This window comes from Borostomias antarcticus, assembly GCF_949987555.1.
Source record: "Borostomias antarcticus genome assembly, chromosome: 14".
In the NCBI taxonomy this organism is placed as follows: domain Eukaryota; kingdom Metazoa; phylum Chordata; class Actinopteri; order Stomiiformes; family Stomiidae; genus Borostomias; species Borostomias antarcticus.
The window spans coordinates 9,555,865-9,581,632 of NC_140247.1; the positions used below are offsets into that span (position 1 = coordinate 9,555,865).

Here is a 25,768-nt window from a genome sequence, read left to right on the forward strand (position 1 = left end):
AAATTGAGCTGTCTTTTTTTCAACGAACGGTGGGCGTGATCTTCACGGAGCACGGGGTGGTATTAGCCAACCAGTGAGCCCAGATATCAGACAAGCAGATCAGCAGATAGACGGAGGAGAGAAAAGCCCTGCGCGAGGAGCAACCGGCAGGAGAGAGGAAGCTGCACGAGGAGCATCAGATTTGAACCACGATATAAAAACACAATACAACAAGGCAAGTAAGACCATTTTAACGACTATTATATGCTACGAGGTAAAAATGTAACTGCAAATAAGTTGTCAAACAATTCCGAAAAGAATGGCAAAGAAGATGTAGTATCGGGTTCTCCATTCATTTGTGTGCTTTCGCATGTGAGAGAGAGAGAGAGAGCGAGGGGGTGGGAGAGAAACAGACCGAATGAATGATTGATTGAATGAATGAATGAATGAATGATGTGAGTACAGAGAACTAGTTGAACTGGTCAGTCAAGACAGTAGCTATATGAATCATAATGGGGTCCATGGCTCAAACCGGTGTCACATAGCCTTTTGTTATGTGTAAACAAATGTCTTTAATTCGAAAGAATGTGATCACATTAAGACTCTTGGAATAAGATCAATTTAATATTCTCAAATGATTAAAAAAAAAATCAGTCTACTCAGTTCACTTGCTAATGATGACAGTTTTTCTTCTAAATTTAGGATTATTACCAGGGATCCTAGTCAATTGAAATAAAGTCCCCCCAATCCAAAGTCCAGCCAGTGTGCTCAATTAGGAGAAGGTTTGGGTGAAAAATATTCAGTACCCAGAAGCAGGTAGATCCTGATCATTTTTTGTACAAATTGTGTGTGTGTGTGTGTGCGTGTGTGTGTGTGTGTGTGTGTGTGTGTGCGCGCGCGTGTGTGTGTGTTTACAAAGGCTTGACCACATGACCTCCAAACATTGCTCATCCTCTTTCTAAATACGTTTGCGCATCATCTGTGAGCTGCATCTTGGTGTGGAGAGGTGATATTTCACAGTCCTGCCAAACAGAGAGAGAAAATGGATGAGCTATGATATACTGGGTTGGATGGGCTCCTGGTAACCGTGTTAGATTGGCCAGGGACCAGCACTGTGGTGACTCCGAAACAAGAGGGATCAATACAGAGAACCTCATGAATCCTCATAATCAAGAACTGTCAGGAGGACAGGGGCACATTGTATCTTGTATTTTGTATTTTGTATCGCTGTAGTTTGTATTTGCATTTTGCACTGTCATGTCTTGCACCCTGTCAAACCTGTCCTATGTCATCTCCATCAGCGCATGCCATTGCCCTAGTCAAACGTTTAAACCATATGATATATATACATATACTGTACATGCATGGCAAGTAAAGGGATCATAAATCTATGAGCAGCGAGCACCTGCTAGAGCCCACATCAGGGCTTTTTACTTAATGAAGCGGACCGTGGTTCTGTGGGCTGGGTGGCAGTCAGGGGCTGAGGCAGCTGGGTCTTTGCAGCTCCAGAAGTGGTGGTAGGTCTTTCCAGCGGTTTCGTAGGCGTGAGTGACTGTGCACATCAGCTCAGGAATAGACTCTCAGAGCTCCGCGTTCATGGTTGATATCCATCTTGTCTGGGATCAAAGCAGTGATAGGCTTTGCCTCGGTGAGTGTAGTAGGAAGCCAAGGCCAGATCAATAATAGGAGTGTCGCACCACCGTACAGGGGGAGGGGGTTGAGGGAGGGGTGGATGGAGGGATTGGGTGATGGGAGGGAGGGAGGGAGGGAGGGAGGGGGGCAGATACAGAGTTGGGGATTGGTCCAGTTTGGTGCTCTGAGCCTTTATGATGTCACTCACAGCTACCCAATCAGACGGATTTCCTAATCACAGGGATTATCAAAGTTCATATCTGTCACGTCCTGAACATTTCACAACATTGCCGTCATTGTCTAGCAGATGTCTAGCAGGCTTATCTTGTATTATTTATGGGGCTGATGTAGTCACGCGATCAGAGTGCAGTCTTCTCACCTGTGGGGAGTTCTGTCATACTGTACCACGCTGTCATAAAAAAAGTATTCCTGAGTGATTATCTGACAGAAGAGACACAGCACTGTATGTTTCTATTGCTGTCCTCTCTCTCTCCCTCTCTCTCTCCCTCTCTCTGTTTCCCTCTCTCTCTCTCTCCCTCTCTCTCTCTCTCTCTCCCTCTCTCTGTTTATCTCTCTCTCTCCCTCTCTCTGTTTATCTCTCTCTCTCCCTCTCTCTGTTTCTCGCTCTCTCTCTCTCCCTCTGTCTCCCTCTCTCTGCCCCCCCCCCCCTCTCTCTCTCTCTCCCTCTGTCTCCCTCCTCTCTCTCTCTCTCTCTCTCTCTCTCTCTCTCTCTCTCTCTCTCTCTCTCTCTGGGGCATGATTAGTCTCTGATTGGTTAAGTGGTCTCTGAGGACCCGGTGGGCGGGTCCTGGAGCAACAAAGCTAATCAGGTTAGCGGTAGCATCACTACCTGGAAAGGTTATTTTTATCTATGGACACCAGATTACAACAACAACAACAACAAAACAGTATAATTGAATAGCTCCCTACATATGCCATAACCCCTGCTGACCGTCTAAACGTTGTCTCTCTCTCTCTGTCGTTCTCCATCTCTGTTTCTCCTCCCTAGTCTGAGTCACCATGTCGGCCAAAGCCATCTCAGAGCAGACGGGCAAGGAGTTCCTCTACAGGCATATCTGTACCTCAGCGGCGGTCCAGAACCGCTTCTGCTACGCCAATGTCACGGCCGAGACGGACTGGGACCAGCTGGCACAGGACCACCCCTGGCTGCTCACCAAGGTGACGGACCGGCCTGTAGAGACCCGTTAGGGACCAGAACCTCAGAACCACAGCGCGGTTCCTCTGTCATCACAGCTCTGTTGACTTGGGGAAGGGACAGTGAAGAGTAAATACGCTATCAGCCATTTGAAGGACGCGATGACCGATCCACACAAGTTTAATGTTGGTTTTTTTAGACCGCAAGATCATGTTTTATCGCAGTGCATATTCGACGCCATAGTCATGAATAATTATCCACATAGTCATTAGGACGGCTTCTCCCACCAAAACCCGTGCCAAGTGATGTGCGTTTCTACAGACCAATTACTTAGTGACTGTGGGAGTGGTCTCTTGGCGCTCGTTAGTGATTGGTCCTAGCCAGGAGGTCCATCTCCAGCAGCTTTTATGGCTTCACAACGGAAACGAATCACATTAGGTTTTTAGGAGGAGGACGCTCGCGTCGGAACGTTTTCACGGATATAAAGTGATCTATGGCAGAGGCACTCTTCTGATTCCTTCATAGAGGAGTCACGAAGAGAGGGCGTCTAATAGAATTACAAAATGACTCATACGTCTCTCCCTCCCTCCCTCCATCTCTCTCTCTCTGGCTGTTTCAGGGTCTGGAGGGGGGGTGTGGGGGAGAGGAGGAGAAGGTAGAGGGTAGATTCAGGCAGAGATACAGGCGCTATGACAGGATTGATTAGGAAATAACATTAACTTTCACCCTGGGCCATCTCCTTCCAGGCTGGCTGGCAGAGCCCCAGATTAGATGGCTCATAAGTCTGTCTCTGTCTGTGACTCACCCCTGAGTGGATTCACAGGGGGGGGAGGGGCGAGGCGTCCCAGGAGAACGCGTCACAGACCACAGGGCGCGGCCCAGATGTAGAAGAACCCAACAGTAGTGTTAACTCCACCTTATGTCCTCGCACTGTGAACCCCTGAACTGAAATGGGGCTTGTAAGATCATGTCAAAAATCTTAGTTATGGTTACTCTCGTCGGGTGACGCCAGTGGGCTGATGACGTCATCGCTAACGGCGCGGCCATGTTGTCTCTCACAGAGACTCGTGGTGAAGCCCGATCAGCTGATCAAGAGGCGGGGCAAGCTGGGACTGGTGGGCGTCGACCTGGACCTGAACGGCGTCAGAGATTGGCTGAAGACCCGCTTCATGAAAGAGGCCACGGTGAGGCAGCAGCCCAACGAGTATTCCCATGTGTACACACACACACACACGCACACACACACACACCTTTATTAAACACACTTCTAATCCTCCACACAACCATTTTCTTCTGTCTGTTTCTCATCTCCCTGCTTCCCCATTAGGAACTTTAGTTATTTTGTCCCTGGCGTTTGCATAGAAGTTTTCCACCGGTGCTGCGTGGTTCGCTAATGAGTAGTCTCAGAGCCAGACTCTCAGAGCCTGTGATGGAGGAGAGAGTCTGGACTTCAGCCGCTTAGTATTTGGAAAAAGGAAGTTCTTAAAAAAACTCATCACTTCCTGTCCGGACTGTCTACTACTCTCTACGGAATTTTGACAGGCTATCCGCCCTTTTTTCCCCCAACTTCCTTCAACTAAATTTCAGCGCCTGAATTAGCCAATTGCACAACTCCAGTACTTCCTGAAATTAGACATGCTTCTCTATTTCCTGTCCTACACTATTGGATGAAGTGATTAATCAGGTGTGCCTGACTGCAGCACAATGATCAGGCACACCTGGATAATCATTTCATCCAATAGTGTAAGACAGGAAATAGAGAAGCATGTCTAGTTTCAGGAAGTACTGGAGTTGTGCATATAGTGAATACCAGACGTAGTAGACAATCCGGAGCGGAAGTCGACTTGTCTGGCCCGCGAGACTAGCTAATGAGCGTTCAGTCAGGTGATCGTCAACCAGGCCTGTCAGTCAGCCAATCAGAGACCTGCTCGCGAGTAAACAACATTTGTTTCAGGGCAGCCGTCACGCTACACTGCTTCCATCACTCGGTTCGCCTCTGAAAAGTCTGCGCTGATTCTCAAACCGTCAGCCTAGAGAGGCCGTGCGCTTCATAAAGTTGGCGTGCGCGCTAGAGGAAGACGACTGTGGGATTGAATATATTTATCTCTCACGTTTTAGATGGAAACGTCAGTTGCTGCCGGTGGCCGTAAATAAGACTGAACAAATGAATCCAGCAGGTGTCCGGATTGCGTCTGTCATGTTATGTTTGGTTTTAACGGATGTGGCTGTGCAATAGCATGATAAATAAAAACACTTCATTTTCATACACCTGTTTTTATCGTTGAAGCAGGGTATCCTAAACGCCTGCAGGTTAAATAACTGTCTCTCTTAGTTTATCTTCATTTATTATTAGTATTATTTCAAAGTGACTGTCTTGTGCACACCTCGTCTTCCTTTAGCTCTCGGGTGGAGCTGGAGTTGAAGTCATGTCTGCGGGAATATGGTGGAGGTCAGGGTTCAAGTGTCACATCAATGGAATGTACACATTTTTCGCCACATCCTAGAGATGATTTATTTAAATTACTTTATATTTACATGCGTTTGACTCTTTATTCTCTCGTTATCCATGTACTGTAAGCCCCCTCTCCTACTGTGCATGGTACATCATCCATCTCTCTCATCCGGTCTGGGAGGTCGTGGTACCTGTAGAAGCGTCAGCCTCATTTCTTGCTAAATTTCTCTCAGCCTCTTGAGAGTCTTGTGGACCCCAGGAAGAGTAGCTGATGTCACTGACATCAGCTAATGGGGATCCTAATAAAAATCCCCCCAAAAAATCCTTCAGTCAGATGGCCTCTTTTCGTCGTTCGTGTCCCTTATTTTAATTCCCACTCTGTCAACCTTCTCACTTTACCTTTTTCTTCCTGTCTGCTCCCCTCGGCAGTGCCTGCTGATTTTCTGCCGAGTGGCCTTTAACGCAGGCGCTGTGACGGACAGCCCTAATGAGCTGGCTCGGTTATGCGCAGTCCTCGCATGCAACGGCACACTGCAGCCACTTCGCTCTCTGGTTTTCACCCCGAATCTTGTCACGTTTTGAAGTGGAGTCACTGAGGACCCAGCCTCTGTACAGGCCTCCATCCCACACGGGAGCTTTAATAGGATCCAGAGGCCAGCCCCTGAGGCTGTTGAGGACCAGGCGATAGATCCTCTTGTCTGTTTTTGGATTCCAGCGAGTCTTACCAGTAGGGCTGGGTATCGAGTCGAATTTCAAGAATCGATTCGATTCCGATTCACAAGGTTCAGAATCTATTATCACGATTCAATTCGATTACATAACTGCCAAGTTATGCAACACATAGGGCTGGGTATCGATACTAATTTCCAAAAATGAATGTATGAATGAATCATTGAATGAATTAATGAACTATTCATTCCTTCATTCGTTCATTAAATAAAAGATCGATTTTGGGATTCATGAATCGATTCAGAATCGATGAATCGATTTTTTAAACCCAGCCCTACTTACCAGGTTGAGTTTCACAAACGCATGTAGCCTGTTCTCTCTCCAGGCCGTGTCTGTCAGAGTTGATCCTGAATGAGGGTTTCCTGTTTGCCTACAGGACGCCAGCGTCAGTCTGGCTCTGAGTCGTGGTCATTGATGCTGCTCTCACTCTCTTGTTCTTGTGCAGTTTATTCCAAATACATAAACTTCATGTGGAACAGAACTTCAAGGAGGCAAAAACGTTTGAATCAACAATTTCTTGAGCGTGCCTGTTACATGGGGTCAGACCTTCGGCAATACTAAGGTTCTCACGGAGCTTTTAACCTGGCCACAAGCCAGGAATCACATGACCAAACAAATTTGCATACAAGGAATGTTCATCAACACCAGATATGGTCACAAAAGATCAACTAGTCTTCTGAATGGTCAGGGTATCAGCTGACCTTCGGACAGGGGGGCTGCTGGGTACTTCCTGGGATCATGTTACAAGACTGCACTCAATCCAGAGGTGACCATTAGCTATAGACAAAGAACCATGCTGACTCAGAGACTTAGACAAAGGCCTCTGTTGATCCTTGAATTAACACAGTTCCAACTAGTTGAGGTTTATTAATTATTCTAATAAAATGATTACTATATGAGAGTAATACAGGCATGTGATTAATGTAATACAGGATAAAAAATATACTACAGTTGCTCAGTAGGCTTGATATTTCCCATGTGAATTCAAGCCCATTTAGCTCCTTTAGTTCACCTCCATCAAATACTAGTTCATCAATCTACTGTATCTATCTATTTATCTGTCTTACTGTATATCTGTCTTACTGTATATCTGTCTTACTGTATCTATCTATCTGTCTTACTGTATATCTGTCTTACTCAATCTATATATCTGTCTTACTGTATCTATATCTATCTATTTATCTGTCTTACTGTATATCTGTCTTACTGCATCTATATATCTCTGTCTTACTGTATATCTATCTACTGTATCTATCTATCTATCTGTCTTACTGTATATCTTACTGTATCTATATCTCTTACTGTATCTATATCTATTTATCTGTCTTACTGTATATCTATCTTACTACCTATCTATCTGCTCAGTTATGATTTCAGACCTTCAGTAATTCCATGTTTGTATCTCAGGTGGGGAAAGCGAAGGGCGTTCTGAAGAACTTCCTGATCGAACCGTTCGTCGCTCACAAGCAGGTAACGTGAACCCCGCCCCTCTAACGTGAACCCCGCCCCTCTCCAGTTTCTGTCCAACCGGTTTCCGGCAGCGGTATTTAATTAATCCGTGCTTGTAAAGCGCCGTGAGTGTCATGTTATATCAGCAGCGGTAGCGAGAAACACGTTTTCCGTGCGCGTCTGAAATCTGTCTCTTGTCTGTGTTCGGAATCGCTCCCTTGTTCCCTCACTCCCTATTCCAGGGGTGTCAAACTCAAATACACAGTGGGCCAAAATTTTTTACTTGAACAATGTTGCGGGCCAACATTGCACAAATGAAAATTTTAATATGGACCCAAACAAGTTTTTCTTTAACATTGAATATGGAACAAGCAACGCTTATTACCATACAATATATAACTTAATAGTGCAGACATGCAAAATCGAATACTGGCGGGCCAGCTCTAGTAGTCATTTGGTATTGCCTCGCGGGCCAAATATAATTACACTGCGGGCCAAATTTGGCCCGCGGGCCAGAGTTTGACACCCCTGCCCTATTCCCTTAGTGAACTACCTAGGGAACGGAGAAAATGTAGGGTACATGCACTGTTCCCTGCAAATCAAGGTGAATTGTGGGTAATAAATAGTGGACTATATAGGGAACGAAAATTCTGTGGAGAATTCAGACACTACAAACAAAATGGCTGACGCCCTATATAGTGCACTATATAGTGAATAGGGAGCGATTCCCAACACAGCTCAAGTCTCCGTCCGACCGTCTGTCCCTCAGGAGGAGGAGTTCTACGTGTGCGTCTACGCCACGCGAGAGGGGGACTACGTCCTGTTCCACCACGAGGGCGGCGTGGACGTGGGGGACGTGGACGCCAAGGCCCAGAAGCTGCTGGTGGGCGTGGGCGAGAAGATTGGCGAGGACGGCGTGAAGAAGCAGCTCCTCAAGCACGTCGCCGCCGACAAGAAGGCGTGAGTGGAGAGGGGGGGGGGGGGGAGGGAGGGGAACCGCGCCTCGGAAAACACATTGTGATCGATCGTAGAGCTTTTTGTTTTTATCGAATAACAACCCTTTTCAGATGGGAAGATACTGAGGGGGCGGGGGGGGGTTGATTGATTTTTTTATTTTTTTTTAAGGGGGGGGGCAGGCTGGAGAGGCCGACACGACACGCGAGATTGCGAGAGGGGCAGGAGAGCGATGACCGGGCGGTTCGGATAAAGCATTAAGCTGGGGAGAGAGGGAGGGGGGGAGAGAGGGAGGTGGGGTGGAGAGGGAGGGAGGGGGGAGAGAGGGAGGTGAGAGGGAGAGAGGGAGGTGGGGTAGAGAGGGAGGGGGGTAGAGAGGGAGGTGGGGGAGAGAGGGAGGTGAGTGTAGAGGGAGGGGGGGGTAGAGAGGGAGGGGGGGAGAGAGGGGGGGTAGAGAGGGAGGGGGGAGAGAGGGGGGGGGGAGGGAGGGGGGGAGAGAGGGAGGTGGGGTAAAGAGGGGGGAGGGAGGGGGGAGAGAGACCGACATCCATTAGACAAATGACTAACTCCCCTCGCCCGCTGGCTCGCTCTCCCTTCTTCGATCGCTCCCTCTCCCTCTCTTTCTGCGCACGTCCCTGTGGTTCTGATATACGGCCCCCCCCCCCCCCCGGCTCCTCCCTCTCTGACGGCAGGGCCGGTTTGGCTGGACTCTCTTGGCCGACATTGAAGAAGGCGGCTCTGTGCCCCCCAACCCCCCCCCCCCCCCCCCCGGTCCCCCCTCCTCCTCTCTCCTCTCCCCCCCTCCCTCGTTGGGGTCCGGAACGGGAGCCCCCCCTCTCCAGACCCCGTCAGCCTGTGCTAAGTCACTGAGGGCTGTGCTCTGGCAGCCGGGGCAGCTCTCCTGACAACAGCCCCACGCGGTCAGGAGCGCGGCTGCCTTCTCCGCTGACAGGCTCGGAGAGGAGAGGAGGAGAAACCGCTCCCTCCATCCACCCCCCCACAGAGAGGAGAGGAAGAAATACCGCTCCCTCCATCCACCCCCCCCCCTCCCCCACCAACCCCCCACAGAGAGGAGAGGAAGAAATACCGCTCCCTCCATCCACTTCCCCCCCCACCAACCCCCCACCTGTCATCATGTCAGCTCTGTTTTGACAGGAGGAGGCACGAGTAAATTCGATTTTTCATTCCTTGTAGCAAGCTGTCTCTCTCCATTTAATGTGTAGGTTCTCTGTAAGAGCTGGTTGTTTTCCTCCCTCCCTCCTCTTCCTCCTCCTCCTCCTCTCTTCCCCCTTAACGATGTTCTCTTGTGTGTGGATTGTAACGGAGTGTGACTCCCTGATTAATCATTGAGACACTTAAAACATCAGACATTATTTTGACTGTGACAGCTGCCAGATGTCCCAAAGAACCATATTAGTCTTCCTGCGTAGAATGCAGGACCCTTGCTGGGACTCAGGATGATGGACAAGACAGAACGACGCCGTCGGACCGAGCTGAACCTCTGGGTTGTGTGTTTCCTGCAGGGTTCTGGCCAGCTTCATAGTTGGACTCTTCAACCTGTATGAAGACCTGTACTTCACCTACCTGGAGATCAACCCAGTGGGTAGGTTCTGTCTCACGCTCCCAACCCCCGCTACCCTACGCAAGTTGGCAAGGCACGTTTATTTGTGTAGCACATTTCAGCAACAAGGCATTTCAAAGTGCTTTACATGAGACATTAAAAGCATCAAGACAAAGTGCAACACATAAAAGGTCATATAAAACGAAATGCAAAAAAGGACATTTAAAAAAAAAAATGGAGGGAAAAATGAAATACAGGAATAAAAGTTACAGTGCAGTGTATGAATGAATAATTATTTGATCTAATAAAAAGCAGCAGTGAAAAGAAAAGACCCTACCATGACTGGAACATGATGCTCGGTCGGTTTCCCCAAGTCCAGACACACGCGGTCCGGTACCGACCAGAACTTCTGTCTCTAGACCAGTCTGGAACCAGATCAGAAGCGAATGGAAAAACAACATCTTGGTGGAGAAACAGCTGGAGCAGAAGTGTATTACAACATTCTAACGCCAAGGGAGGAAAAAGCTGAATAATTCATAGTCCTGCTATTTGATGACTGTGCTGTGTGTTTATAATGTAGTAATTGGGCATCAGTATTTGCCCCGGTGGCAGCTGTTACTGTTGCTGCTGACACCTCCCCTCCCTGCTTTGATGTCGCCCCTCCCCTTTCCCCCCCCTCCGCCCCAGAGAGAGGGAGAGGGGGGGTTTGGACTCCCCCTGGAGGTGGGCAGGGTACCCTACCACTTCCCTGTGTTCTATCTTAGAGCTCATCCCAGCTGGTGATGAAGAAGAGGATGTCTCTGGGAATAATCTATCTCTCTAATACACTACCCTTGTCTCTCTCTCTCTCTCCCCCCCTCTCTGTCTCTCTCTCTCTTTCTCTCTCCCCCCCTCTCTCTCTCTCTCTCTCAGTGGTCACTCAGGATGGTGTGTTTGTGCTCGACATGGCTGCCAAGATCGATGCCACGGCTGACTACCTCTGCAAGGCCAAGTGGGGCGACGTGGAGTTCCCGCCCCCCTTTGGGAGGGAGGCCTATCCTGAGGTGAGGAGGAGCACTGGTTGAGCCACCGTCATGGATGGTCGGTCTGTCTCTCTGTCTGTCTGTCTGTTTGGCTGTTTGGCTGTCTGTCTGGCTGTCTGTCTGTCTCTGTCTGTCTCTGTCTGTCTCTGTCCGTCTGTGTCTGTTTGGCTGTCTGTCTGTCTGGCTGTCTGTCTGTCTCTGTCTGTCTCTGTTTGTTTGTCTGTCTGGCTGTTTGTCTGGCTGTCTGGCTGTCTGTCTGTCTCTGTCTGTCTCTGTTTGTTTGTCTGTCTGTCTGTCTGTCTGTCTGTCTCTGGCTGTCTCTGTTTGTTTGTCTGTCTGTTTGTCTGTTTGTCTGGCTGTCTGGCTGTCTGGCTGTCTGTCTGGCTGTCTTGTCTGTCCGGAGTGAGAGACAGTGACACACTGAGGGGGACTTCTCAAGTCATAAAGCATCATGGCTGAATTGCCTTAAAGACGAGATGGAAATCATGTGGGATCTACTGTCCTTTATCATGTTTGCTTCCGCATTAAACTATCCCTAACACAATATGAAACTATCCCTAACACAATATGAAACTATCCCTAACACAATATGAAACTATCCCTAACACAATATGAAACTATCCCTAACACAATATGAAACTATCCCTAACACAATATAATATTACATCAACAACTCCCAGGTAATGGAGTATTGTGAGTATTGTGAGCCAACAGTTTCAGCTTCATCCTGTGTATTTATGAGTAAATATGTGGTCTACAGGAGTGGATTTCAGTAAGGCAAGGCGAGTTTATTTGTGTAGCACATTTCAGCAACAAGGCAATTCAAAGTGCTTTACATGACACATTTAAAAGCATCAAGACAAAGTGCAACACATAAAAGGTCATATAAAACGAAATGCAAAAAAGGACATTTAAAACAAAATTCAGGAAAAATAAAATACAGGAATAAAAGTTACAGTGCAGTGTATGAATGAATAATTATTTGATTTAATAAAAAGCAGCAGCAAAAAGAAAAGTCTTCAGTCTTGATTTAAAAGAATTGAGAGTTGCAGCAGACCTGCAGTTTTGTGGAAGTTTGTTCCAGATGTGTGGAGCATAAAAACTGAACGCTGCTTCTCCATGTTTGGTTTCAACTCTGGGGAGAGCTTCCCTAGTCCCAGCTGCACAGTATGACGCTGATCAGGAAGGGGAGGGGCTAGCGTGGCCATTAATACGCCTGCCGTGTCTCCATGGTGATGTCAGAGAGCCCCTCACAGGGAGAGCCTGGGGGGAGAGAGAGTTTGGGGGGAGGGTTTCAGGGATGGAGGGACCTCTAGATATCCAGGATACACACTGAGTTTGACTTTTTTAAAGGCTGGTCCGGATTCATTTATGTAGACTAGAGATTTTTTTTTAAACTTATTTTCTATTTGTAAATGTTAACAAGTACAAAATACAATCAACATCATTTAGACTAATATTTCCATATTGCTGCCCCCCCCCCCTTATAAACAACAAACTATTTACCCCCCTTCCCACCCATTTAAACAGAGCACACACCTAGAGGAGATAAAGGAGGGAGAGAGAGAAAGAAAGAAAGAAAGAAAGAAATGTAAACGAGGTCACATTTAGCCATGATCAATGTCAATATATGTATATACACATGAATCAATCAATCACACTTTATTTGTATAGTGCATTTCATACACAGAGGCAACACAGTGCGCTTTACAGAGAACAAGGGAGGTGAACATACGACCCACCCCTACATATTCCAGAGGGAAGCAAAGAAACAGTATCACCCGGGGGCCAGAAAAGTGAGCTGTAAAAATTATTCCCTGACCTCTCTCAACTAGACGATTGAGCAAGATCCTGGAGTATGTTTGTCTAACGGCTAAGAACATTTATAGAGCAATAAATTACATTAAATTACATTTTCAGATCAAAAAGGGCTAAAATCATAGGAGAGACATGGCAAACACTGGTGTGTGTGAATGTGCCTGGGTCCAGGTAGAGGCAGGGGTCGGGGGTAGGGTGGGGGTAGGAAAAGGATACGGACCCGGGTTTGGGTGAGGGGAAGGGGGCTGGGCCCAGGTCCAGGCCTAAAGCCGGAAGTGGACTGATGTGTGTGTGTGTGTGTGTGTGTGTTAACTAAATGCTATTCACTTTACAGAGAGCAATGGGAGGGTGGGCATAGGTCCCACCCCTACATATTCCAGAGGGAGGCAAAAAACCGTTTCACCCGGGGTGATCTGTATGAGCCTGTCTCGATCCACATTGTATAAAGTATAAACCTTATAACTACATACACAATGGGCATAAACCCCAAAACACCTTTAGAGTGGAATATGAAGAGAAATCGAGCACCAAAACTCATCCTTACCCAAGCCCCGTAGAAAAAACTAATTGACTGTAGGGATTTCCATCGAAATAATAATTCAAGCAAGTATCAGATACTGTACAAATAAAAGAAAGAAAGAGTAAATAAGTACGGCCTCACCAGTTCTGTCAATTAAATTGTATACATCACTGTGGTCTACCAGTTTAAACATCCTAAATTAGGAGAAAAACTTGTCGTATCAGGCATAGTTTTAAGTCCATGTAAGTATGTCAAAACTGGATCCCAGATGAATAGGAATTTGTCCCTGGACCCCCTAAACGAGTATTTTAACTGTATTAAATCAAGTCACTCAACCACAGACACTTTAGGTGGATTTCTTGATTTCCTGTGTAATAAAATTATTCCCCGTGCAAGCAGAAGTAAAAGCAATGATGTTTTTAGACCTTTTCCTCATTCTGTAGACTGGAGATTTGTAGAAAATCTATCTGGGCTGCTTTCTGTTTTTGGGTCTGTCTGGCGCTGGTCTGAGCCGATTTGAGACATTCGCTGTGTGGGTAGCAGACGGGCCCGTCTAATTGGACGGCTGTGAGTCGCGGGTGGAGACGAGAGACAGCGGGGGTCTTTGATTGGACGTGTTTACTACAGGTCCCCAGCTGTGCCCCCCGCTGACACAAGCAAGCACTGCTGTGCAACCAGCTCCTGTTAGCTGTTATTATCATAATACGCATTATTAATATACTAATTAGCGCAACGTTTCTGGTTTTGGCAGATTTACATGAGTGAGTTTACACACAAAAGAATCACTGCCCAATGGGAAATGTGGGGTTTATGTGTTGATATATGATCGCATGGCTGACCTTTTGATTATGGTGCATACATACAGCTCATGTCTATCTGGTTATAATGCATACATACAGCTCATGTCTATCTGGTTATAATGCATACATACAGCTCATGTCTATCTGGTTATAATGCATACATACAGCTCATGTCTATCTGGTTATAATGCATACATACAGCTCATGTCTATCTGGTTATAATGCATACATACAGCTCATGTCTATCTGGTTATAACGCATACATACAGCTCATGTCTATCTGGTTATAATGCATACATACAGCTCATGTCTATCTGGTTATAACGCATACATACAGCTCATGTCTATCTGGTTATAATGCATACATACAGCTCATGTCTATCTGGTTATAATGCATACATACAGCTCATGTCTATCTGGTTATAACGCATACATACAGCTCATGTCTATCTGGTTATAATGCATACATACAGCTCATGTCTATCTGGTTATAACACATACATACAGCTCATGTCTATCTGGTTATAACGCATACATACAGCTCATGTCTATCTGGTTATAATGCATACATACAGCTCATGTCTATCTGGTTATAATGCATACATACAGCTCATGTCTATCTGGTTATAATGCATACATACAGCTCATGTCCAACCCCTGTCAGGGACTTAAATCCTGATTGGGTGCAGAACGTAGAGGACCGTTAACGGCCCAATAAGAAGCACCCAGGGTCCAGCCTGATTAATCAGATCCTCCTGCTGCTACCTCTACCTAACTGACCCTAACTGACCCCCCCTTGCCCCCCCTCCTCCAGGAGGCCTACATCGCTGACCTGGATGCCAAGAGTGGTGCCAGCCTCAAACTCACCCTCCTCAACCCCCGGGGCAGAATCTGGACCATGGTGGCCGGAGGCGGAGCCTCTGTGGTCTACAGGTAGGGTAGCCAATCACAGGCTCTGAGCGGAATACCGCTGAGTGCTGACCGTACAGGCCTCGCTCACCGCGATTTCTCCGGCTCCGGCGAGGGTAACCGGGTTAACTGAGGGCGGGGCGCCAGCCGGCTGGCCGCCAGGGACGCCGGACCAGACGCCGCTCTTTCAACGGAGAGCTAAATTAGATTCTCTGGATGACGCCTTTTTAACGAGGGTCTGGGGAGCGACTGGCGCCTCCCGTCCTCTCCCCCCCCCCGTCTGGTGGAGGCGTGAAGCTCACCGCGCTGACGCACGCCGGCCGTGACTAACGAGCACCTCGCCGCGCCGACCGGGTTGTGTTTGCGGGCGTTTCTCTCGACATCGTTAACTCCTCAACGGGGAACATGTAGCGCTCGACTGTTGTTTGACTGTTTTTTTGTCAACTGTCGTAATTTCCATCTCGTGTTTGACCAATGTCCTCCCTCCACAGCATAGATGGATGATGAAATGATGGGCCCCTGGGCACAGACACGTAAAGGGCCCCCCCCCCATTTCATTTATCCCCTTTTTGAATTTGCCCAATGAGACGGCGGCATCCAAATCCAATTTGAAGATAGAGAAATCTCACCATAAAAGCAGTTTTATTTTATTATTGCATGGAGTACTCAGCCCCTCTAAAGTACTACAGATAAACACTCATTTAAAATGATCATTTCTTTCTTGTGACTTGTTATTGACATGAATTAATAAGTCCTTTGACTATGCGACAAGAAAGGGCCCCCTGAGCTCTTGGGGCCCCTGGGCCCCGGTAGGCCCGTTCAGTAATAGTCTTTGCTCCACAGTGACACCATCTGTGACCTGGGCGGCGTGGACGAGCTGGCCAACTACGGGGAATATTCCGGAGCGCCCAGCGAGCAGCAGACCTACGACTACGCCAAGACCATCCTCTCTCTGATGACTCGCGAGAAGCACCCAGATGGTACGACGCCGCCGGGCTATTTTTGAGTTTTAACACACCAGCGGCGTGTTCAGGGTTCTTAACACACCAGCGGCGTGTTCAGGGTTCTTAACACACCAGCGGCGTGTTCAGGGTTCTTAACATACCAACAGCGTGTTCAGGGTTCTTAACACACCGCACTCTGTTTCGCAGGTAAGGTCCTGATCATTGGGGGGAGCATTGCGAACTTCACCAACGTCGCAGCCACGTTTAAGGTAAGCGTGGAGAGGTTAGACACAGATCTTCTGCCGTTGGGTCCATCTGACCGCGTGTCCGGTCAACCTCCTGTGAGAGTGATGCGAGGTCCGTCTCGTCTCTCTTCGGTAGGGTATCGTCCGAGCCATCAGGGACTACCAGGGCCCTCTGAAGGAGCACGAGGTCACCATCTTCGTCCGGCGCGGTGGCCCAAATTACCAGGAGGGCCTGAGGGTGATGGGAGAAGTGGGTGAGTCCCCCCCCCCCACAATAGAGCTCTGTTCATCCATGTCTTTTCATTCAGAAGAATGCCTTTTGCGTGAATGAGGCTTACTGTTATCTATTAGTGTGTGTGTGTGTGTATAATGTCTTATGTAAAGAACTTTGATTGTTTGTTGCTGAAATGTGCTATACAAATAGCCTTGCCGTGTGCGTGCGTGTGCGCGTGCGTGTGTGTGTGTTCCCACAGGGAAGACCACCGGCATCCCCATCCACGTCTTCGGCACGGAGACGCACATGACCGCCATCGTGGGCATGGCAATGGGCCACCGACCTATCCCCAACCAGCCTCCCGCCGCTGCCCACACCGCCAACTTCCTGCTCAACTCCAGCGGCAGCGTGTCGGTGTGTAGTCCGTCAGAGGCTCGCTAACCAGGAAGTGATCTCTACCAGGAAGTGATCTCTACCAGGAAGTGATCTCTTACCAGGAAGTGATCTCTTACCAGGAAGTGATCTCTAACCAGGAAGTGATCTCTAACCAGGAAGTGATCTCTACCAGAAAGGGATCTCTACCAGGAAGTGATCTCTAACCAGGAAGGGATCTCTAACCAGGAAGGGATCTCTACCAGGAAGTGATCTCTAACCAGGAAGTGATCTCTCACGCTCCGGCGCTGCGCGGGTGTGGCGGCCGCAGTTACGCAATACATTCACGTTCATGAGCTACGCCGCAGAGGAGGAATGAACAGCTACACGCCGTGACTCGCTCCTCTCATAACCGCTGTTGTTGTGCCCTGGCTGCCCCCGAGGCGAGGCAGAGAGGCAGTCCGAGCCCCAGTGGGCGGGGCCTCTGTGTAGAGCAGAGCATACAGTAGCAGGGCTTTGTGCGCTGCTGAAGTTTTAAATAGCAGACGGGACACAATAGGCTTCCGCAACTAACCGCCCGCAGGCGTCCATTAGAAATGTGCTGTGCCGGGCCTTTCAGTGAAATGCACCCGCACGCGAGCAGAGCCACAGAGCGCACAGGCCCTCCTACGGTGGCCGTTAGGGTTCATATCTGTCCGTCTGTCCGTCCGTACCCTCGTCTCGTCATGCAGTGGTGGGATCCACTGGTCAAAGAAGTTAAGAAGTCTGTAGTTTATCCAAAAAAAAGGATCACACTTTAATTCTCTCTTACCTGTTAAGGAAGTAATAATAATAATCATAATACATTTTATTTGTAACGCACTTTTCATTTAAAAAAAAAATCTGTGCTACAGGGTTAAAAGCATAGCATAACGAAACACAACTGAACAAAAGGAACACAATTTGAACAGGCAAAGGCCTGTGAATGTAGGGTGGCACCATGTAGGCCCTAATTGAAAACACGAATCCCCAGAGTACCTTAGAGGTCATCTCAACACCCCCCGATCGCGCCCTGTAGGATCCGGCGTGACTAATCTCCCCCCATTCCCCCCCCCCCCCCCCCCACGCAGACCCCCGCCTCCTCCAGAACAGCCTCGTTCTCCGAGGCCAAGACCAGGGCCGAAGCCTCCCCTGCCAAGAAGGCCAAGCCAGGCGCCCCTGCGGGTGAGGACTCAATGTACACGCACACACACACACACACACACACACACTAGGTCTGCGGGTGTGTGAGACTACTATGTAAACTGAGAGCTTGTTGTGGATGGGGTTATATAAGGTTCCTGCCACGTTTGCAGGCTTCCCTGTGCAGCTCTGCTCTGATAGACGTTGAGCGCCCCCTGTGGCCAGAAGAAGAACAAACTGATGGGCATCAGCGCTAGTTAAATCAAATCAAGTCAAACTTTATTTGTATAGCGCATTTCATACACAGAGGCAACACAATGTGCTTTAGTTACACACACAACCATCCCTACACCAACCCATACTGGTTCCTCTCTCTCTCTCTCTCTCTCTCTCTCTCTCCCTTTGACCCTGTAGCCAAGGCGACCACCCTCTTCAGCAAGCACACCAAGTCCATCGTGTGGGGCATGCAGACGCGGGCAGTGCAAGGCATGCTGGACTTCGACTACGTCTGCTCCAGGGACGAGCCCTCCGTGGCCGCCATGGTCTACCCGTTCACGTAGGCGTCCATTTCCTGTCGCTGAATTTCCTGTCTCCTGTGTGTACAGTAACGGTCTAAAAAAAAAAAAAAAAAAACGTGAAAAATCCACAGACCTCGGAGGTAGATTGGCAAAAGGCCTTCCTGTATTCACGTGCGTCTGTCTGGGCCGGACTCGGATGTGTTTCTGACCGGTGGTGCGCGTGTTTGTGCTCCAGCGGAGACCACAAGCAGAAGTTCTACTGGGGCCACAAGGAGGTCCTGCTGCCCGTCTATAAGAACATGGCCGACGCCATGAAGAAGCACCCGGAGGTGGACGTGCTCATCAGCTTCGCCTCGCTCCGCTCCGCCTTCGACAGCACCGTGGAAACCATGCAGTACCCGCAGGTAAAGGTCACCGCAGGTTAAGGTCACCGGTACGGCGCGATCCGGAGGAAGCCGTAGATACGAGCGCGTGTAAACGTCCCGTTCCCTGTCCCGACCCCCCTGTCTCAGATCCAAACCATCGCCATCATTGCTGAGGGCATCCCAGAAGCCCAGACCAGGAAGATCATCAAGCTGGCGGACGAGAAGGGCGTCACCATCATCGGCCCGGCGACGGTAGGACCCACACTTCTGCGTGCGCTGTGATTCACTGTGTTTGTACATCTCTATCTATACAAATAAAGTTTGATCTATCTACGGTATGCCTGTCTGGTATGGTACTCTTACGATTCTTAAGATTCTTAATTTTGTATCTAATTTTTCAATTTTGTAATTTTGTATCTTTTGACTATTGTATATTTTATTGTCTTTTTTATCCTGTACGGTGACCTTGAGTGAACTGAAAGGCGCCTTATATATAAATAAAATGTATTATTATTATTATTATGTTCACGCAGATGCTTGTGTGTTGGTCCTCAGGTGGGAGGGATCAAGCCCGGTTGTTTTAAGATCGGAAACACGGGCGGCATGCTGGACAACATCCTGGCCTCTAAGCTCTACCGGCCCGGCAGCGTGGCCTACGTCTCTCGCTCCGGGGGGATGTCCAACGAGCTCAACAACATCATCTCGCGGACCACCGACGGCGTCTTCGAGGGGGTGGCCATCGGCGGGGACAGGTAAGGAACGAGCGCGTGTGTGCCCGTGTGCGTGTGCGCGTGTGCGTGTGTGTGTGTGTGTGTGTGGAGCAGATATTTAAAGCTGCTCTCTCCTGCAGGTATCCAGGCTCTGTGTTCACGGATCATGTGCTGCGCTACCAGGACACGCCGGGGGTGGAGATGATCGTCATGCTTGGAGAGGTGAGGCTCTGACCCGCGCACACACACACACACACACCTACACATACTGGCCCTCATTTATCACTCAAACTTAGAACCCAGCGCAGATGATGCTACGACAGGGTTCACGTGCGATTCATGAAACGTATCTCGCCAATCGCAGCGTACAAATATTTTTATTGTTAAAATAAGCGACTGAATAAGCATCGACTGTATCTGATTTAAGATAAAAGCACTCGTCTGCTCATTCATCTGAAGTACCGGAGAAGAGGGACAATCTTTCCAAGCGAATCAATACTTTTTGACATATGTGACGTGAACGATCCCACGATCAGGTATTCTTAACTATGAACACACGCGTGTCGGTGAGGACCATCATTTAAAACCACTGTCTCCACTTCAGATTGGGGGCACAGAGGAGTATAAGATCTGCGATGCGATCAAGCAGGGCCGGATCACCAAGCCTGTGGTGAGCTGGTGCATCGGGACCTGCGCCACCATGTTCTCCTCAGAGGTGAGAGGGGCCGGCAGAAAGAGGGAGGAGCCTTTGTTTTGTTTTGTGTTTTTCTTTTCTTTTCTCTTTGCCACTTTATTTTTTTGTTCTTTACTTCATTCAATTATAAAGGCATCTTTGTAAACATATATTATTGATATAGTTATTCCTTTTGTGCTTTCTATTAGATGTATTATTCATTGCTTTTATCATTTCATGTTCTATCATTTGTTCGTTATTACTTTGTTGTTATTGGGCTTTGCAGCCGTTAACTTAGTGCTGCCATTGTATTAATATAACTTCTATACCCTTTAAAAACCAATAAACAGATTTTTAAAATAATAATAATAACAATAATAATAATAATTAAAAAAAAGGAGGCGGAGCCTGTTAACTGTACAGAGCTATGGTAGATCAGTTAACATCTCAGAGACCCGGAGCGGATACTGTGATTCGGAGTGACGGGTGAGAGTTCAACATCGGTGCCGTTTCCCCCTCGTTGTCTTGGTCCAGGTCCAGTTCGGGCACGCCGGCGCCTGTGCCAACCAGGCCTCCGAGACGGCGGTGGCCAAGAACCAGGCCCTCCAGGAGGCCGGCGCCTTCGTCCCCAGAAGCTTCGACGAGCTGGGAGAGGTCATCAAGTTAGTGACCGCTGTCAATTACAATGTATAAGTTTAACGGGGGAAATGTTCAAGAACTTTCATTTGACTGCCACAGACTCTCTGCGATTAATTGATTCCATTTTAATGTTTTGTTTTTGATGATTTTGTATAACCCAGGTATAACTGTATATTCATCAATTTGGATATTTATCTTAGAACAATCTGCCTCCCTAAGTCAGTCTGTTTTATTAAATACATCTGGACTCTGTATTGTTGTGATCTTTTAAGTTTCCTCTCATCCTGTGCAGATCAGTGTACGATGACCTTGTTGGCAAAGGAGTCATCGTGCCAGCGAAGGAGGTGCCACCTCCCACGGTGCCAATGGACTACTCCTGGGCAAGGGTGAGCATGCCAACCAATCAGAAATCCCGATTCACCATTAACTGTGTTCAGTTGGCTCTTGCGATTGACACCCATACAAGGCAAATGTCACCGAACCACATGGGACAGCCTGACCGGTGGGTTGTGGTGACCGTCCCTCCCTCTCCGCCCCGTAGGAGCTGGGTCTGATTCGTAAGCCGGCCTCCTTCATGACCAGTATCTGTGATGAGAGGGGCCAGGAGCTGATCTACGCCGGCATGCCCATCACAGAGGTGTTCAAGTCCGAGTTGGGCCTGGGAGGGACCCTGGGGCTGCTCTGGTTCCAGAGGAGGTCAGCCTCTCAACCCCATCACACTTTATACTGTACATACTGTAGGCTGTGATATATTCAATAATACATTCAAATCAAATCAAACTTTATTTGTATAGTGCATTTCATACACAGAGGCAACACAATGTGCTTTACAGAGAGCAGTGGGGGGTGGGCATAGGTCCCACCCCTACATATTCCAGATGGAAGCAAAAACACAGTTTCACCCGGGGGCCAGAAAAGTGAGCTGTAAAAATTCTTCCCTGACCTCTCTCAACGAGACGATCGAGCAAGCTTCTGGAAAATGTTTGTCTTTTGGCTAAGAACATATACAGAGCAGTAAACATGGGCTAAATACTTCATAAGAGAGACATGACTAACAGGAGAGTGCACAAATAGTTACAGAGAAGTTGCCTACATGGTCGGCCATTATGTGTTAGCTATCCCTGTAGTCTCTAATATGATATTTGAATGAATCATATAACAAAGCACAGTAAGCACTTAGCAGAACAGGCTCATAGAGAATGCCGCAAGGCATTGCAAACATAAACGATCCATACTGTCCACAAACTGTTCTTCGCCGGTAGACAAACATACTCCAGGAGCTTGCTCGAACGCCTTGTTGAGAGGGGTCAGGGAAGAATTTTTTACAGCTCACTTATCTGGCCCCCGGGTGATTCCTGTTTTTTTGCTTCCCTCTGGAATATGTAGAGGTGGGTCGTATGCCCACCTCCCTTGTTCTCTGTAAAGCGCATTGTGTTGCCTCTGGGTATGAAATGCGCTATACAAATAAAGCTTTGATTGATTGAAACTCCAGTGTTGTATGCAGAGTAACCGTTGTGTTGACGTCGTCCCCCCCTCTGTGTCCAGGCTGCCCAGGTATGCCTGCCAGTTCATTGAGATGTGTTTGATGGTGACCGCTGACCACGGCCCCGCCGTGTCCGGCGCCCACAACACCATCGTGTGCGCCCGCGCCGGCAAAGACCTCATCTCTAGCCTCACCTCCGGCCTGCTCACCATCGTAAGACCTGTTAATGAAATTCAACTATCACCAAGTTGTTTCTTATTATTTTCCTACAGACCTCTGTGAACCTTCCTTTTCATCCGTTCCCAGAGAATCCCTCTGTTTAGATGGAACATTTGGTTTGTTACGTCACTCCCCTTTACCCTTTGTCTGAGTGCCCGTCACCTCCCTCTATACGAAGTTATAAAAGAGACTGCACGACTGAGTCCCAGTACTCTTGACTTGGATTCACTTCCTGTTTCGAGTCCGAATTTGCAAATCGTAACAGAATAAAACTATTGTCTTTTGTTTGAAACCAGCTTGAATCGACCACATCGCGTGTTCTTTGAAATCTACCTTAAACCAAGTATATAAATACTTTCATAGACCCTCCGCCATCGCCACGATATACTTGAACCCAGAGATCGGTAGTATACGCAGTTGTGTGGGCGGTGAGTAGAATTCGCCAGTGTGTTTTCCTGACTTGCGTTCTGTGGATCTGACCTCAGGGTGACCGGTTCGGAGGCGCGCTGGACGCCGCCGCCAAGCAGTTCAGCAAGGCGTTCGACAGCGGCGTGCTGCCCATGGAGTTCGTCAACAAGATGAAGAAGGAGGGCAAGCTGATCATGGGCATCGGACACAGGGTCAAATCGGTGAGCGCAGTCCTCGTCTGTCCATTCCTTCTCCGTTCTGTTTTCTTTGATCTTGCAAGTACTAGTGTGTGTGTGTGTGTGTGTGTGTGTGTGTCGCACTCAGATCAACAACCCTGACATGAGGGTGCAGATTCTCAAGGACTTTGTGAAGCAGCACTTCCCATCCACTCAGCTCCTGGACTACGCACTGGACGTAGAGAAGATCACCACCTCCAAGGTCAGATTCACAGCCGCCCAACTCTCTCGTTGTCCTCTTGCGTCGCCTCGTTGTCCTCTTGCATCACCTCGTACATTTTTTTTTTTTTTGTCTGTCGTGATTTCAGAAACCCAATCTGATCCTGAACGTGGACGGGTTCATCGGCGTGGCGTTCGTGGATCTGCTCAGAACCTGTGGTGGATTTACACGGTAGTCCAGCGAATCACACACAATTTAACCGTACATGTCTCCATGCTGTTTATCAGGTTAAATCTCGCTCTGTCGGCTTGCGTTAACTCGTGTTTTCATACTTGTGTCGCCCCCTCAGCGACGAGGCTGATGAGTTCGTGGAGATCGGGGCGCTGAACGGGATCTTCGTCCTGGGTCGGAGCATGGGGTTCATCGGTGAGATTCAGATTCAGATATCCTTTATTCGCCATTATGTTACAGTAACATATATATATATATATATATATATATATATATATATATATATATATACATTTGCTTTGGCATTTAAAGTGCATACAGTAATTCTCTTTTCACAAATAGAGACAAGTGCAAAGCAGGACAGAACAGTGAAACAACAGGACAATAAAGTGCAATGGCTGGTGGTCAGGGTGGTGTAGGTAGTGTGAGTTCAGAGTTCAGTCCCGAAGCAGCGCCCCTTGGATTTGGGGGGGGGGGGGCGAACACCTGACTCGTTTATGAGGCGTGCTGCTGAGGGGAAAAAACTGAGTCTGTGACTAACCCCGCTCTCGTCTCTCCCACCCCAGGACACTACCTGGACCAGAAGAGGCTGAAACAGGGCCTGTACCGCCACCCCTGGGACGACATCTCCTACGTCCTCCCCGAACACATGTCCATGTAACCGCGGGGACCCGACCGCAGACCGACGTCCCCGACCGTAGACCGACGACCCTGACCGTAGACCGACCCGCGTCCGCTCACCCCCACCTTCGTTCCCCCTCTCTGCTGTGCTCTGTCCCCTCATGTCGGAGGACAGGGGGAGGGAAATAACTCATAACTAATAGTGTAGAGGATCATGTGAACTGGGAAAGGAAAGAGTTTTAGTCTTTAAAAGCAGTTAGATAAACCGTTCTGTAACCCTGTGAATATAAGCAATGCCCGCAAAACTGTGAAGGCCCTCTCAGACAGGTTGGGCAAGAGAGTGCGCTAGAGAGATTAGGATGACGCGGTCTAGGAGAGGAGCGAGAGGCTCATTCATTGGTTGACCTTTAACCCCGTAGTGTTGGGGAGATCAGGGGGATCCTCTTTCTAAGATGACCAGTCGGGATTCAGACGATCTTCCTGTGCTTATTACCACTACCACTGCTATCTCATATCTTACCACTGCTATCTCATATCTTATCTATTACAGTGGACTATAGCGATATTCCCCCACATTGTCTTTGATCCAAGCATGTCTATGTAGGACAGACTACTGTGTGTGTGTCTCTGTGCAGTTCTCTCGAGCGTCTCTGTCCCTCGTGCCATATCAAAACCGTGACCTTGCTATCGGGTGAGCCATTGTGCAATAACACTACAGTAGATAATTCTTAGAAATATAGATCATAGCTTTATTTATGTATAGATGTATTAATACCAGAGTAAAGTACATACAAGTAAAAAAAAAAAAAAGAAGAATGTATTAGATCATCGTACATGCCCAGGTGGTCATGTTGGCCATTTGAGTTATGAGTCCAAGTAGAGCAAGAGAAAGGGAACATTTTACACTTGCGGTACACTAATTATATGTATGTAAATGTTTCTCAGAATGTCATTAATTTATAGGTCAATTTGTTTTTGATCTGTTTTTGATGAGATTAGTTTGGTCTTTATCTGTGTTCTCTTAATGTTTTATGGTTGTTTGACCCAATATGATGTACATTAAATGTGCCTCTGTTGAAATGTGCTGTAATATATTTTCAGAACTGTGAAGGAATAAAAGATAACTGGAACAAAGATAACTCATTGGAACGCAACTGTTTTTTATTTGTGTTCCTACAAGATACCATGTGACCTGCAGACTGATATACTGATATATTCCACCCTCAGTATCAAACTGTGTTGAAGATCCACTTGAACTCTGTGGAAAATGTCAAACCACGCATGGAAAAAAATTTGGAGGCCCTTTCTCTAGTAGCCTACTTTTGAATAGGGATTAAATCTGGAGCCGTTGGTTTTACAGGACAATCTAAGTAGGCTACTGTCTGTAATGACTAGGATAAGCAGAACCTACGGGATCAGGTCAAGGATAACATAAGAATTTATAGGTCTATGAGTGGGTCATACCAAGGACTTTGAACTGGAACCATTTACATGTCTTCTTTCCTTCCTTCCTTCCTTCATTTATTCCTTCATTCCTTCCTTCATCTAATCACAGTTTGTTCTAATCAGATCAAGATCTGAGTTGGGA

The 25,768-nt window shown here is 47.9% G+C and overlaps 1 protein-coding gene across 1 annotated transcript; it reads left to right on the top strand.

Moving 5' to 3' along the window:
* Nucleotides 1–100: 100 nt before the first annotated feature.
* Nucleotides 101–25,289, top strand: aclya (ATP citrate lyase a). Its single transcript, XM_084448717.1, has 28 exons — nucleotides 101–214; nucleotides 2,621–2,790; nucleotides 3,829–3,951; nucleotides 7,356–7,418; nucleotides 8,167–8,357; nucleotides 9,875–9,954; nucleotides 10,825–10,955; nucleotides 14,887–15,005; nucleotides 15,825–15,961; nucleotides 16,133–16,194; nucleotides 16,307–16,424; nucleotides 16,644–16,798; nucleotides 17,866–17,959; nucleotides 18,332–18,473; nucleotides 18,671–18,839; nucleotides 18,948–19,052; nucleotides 19,356–19,552; nucleotides 19,651–19,732; nucleotides 20,115–20,225; nucleotides 20,718–20,845; nucleotides 21,115–21,208; nucleotides 21,364–21,518; nucleotides 22,368–22,518; nucleotides 23,010–23,153; nucleotides 23,257–23,370; nucleotides 23,477–23,559; nucleotides 23,678–23,754; nucleotides 24,126–25,289. The coding sequence occupies exons 2-28, from the start codon at nucleotides 2,632–2,634 to the stop codon at nucleotides 24,218–24,220; spliced, it is 3,279 nt and encodes a 1,092-aa protein (XP_084304843.1). The 5' UTR covers nucleotides 101–214; nucleotides 2,621–2,631; the 3' UTR covers nucleotides 24,221–25,289.
* The last annotated feature ends 479 nt before the right edge of the window (nucleotides 25,290–25,768 follow it).

What these genes read in the sequence shown, in the direction of transcription:
- aclya (XM_084448717.1), top strand. Translation starts at nt 2,632, where the DNA reads ATGTCGGCCAAAGCCATCTCAGAGCAGACGGGCAAGGAGTTCCTCTAC. An exon ending in TCGCGAGAAGCACCCAGATG is followed by an intron (nt 15,962 to 16,132) that starts GTACGACGCCGC and finishes TCTGTTTCGCAG; the next exon opens with GTAAGGTCCTGATCATTGGG. An exon ending in ACGTCGCAGCCACGTTTAAG is followed by an intron (nt 16,195 to 16,306) that starts GTAAGCGTGGAG and finishes TCTCTTCGGTAG; the next exon opens with GGTATCGTCCGAGCCATCAG.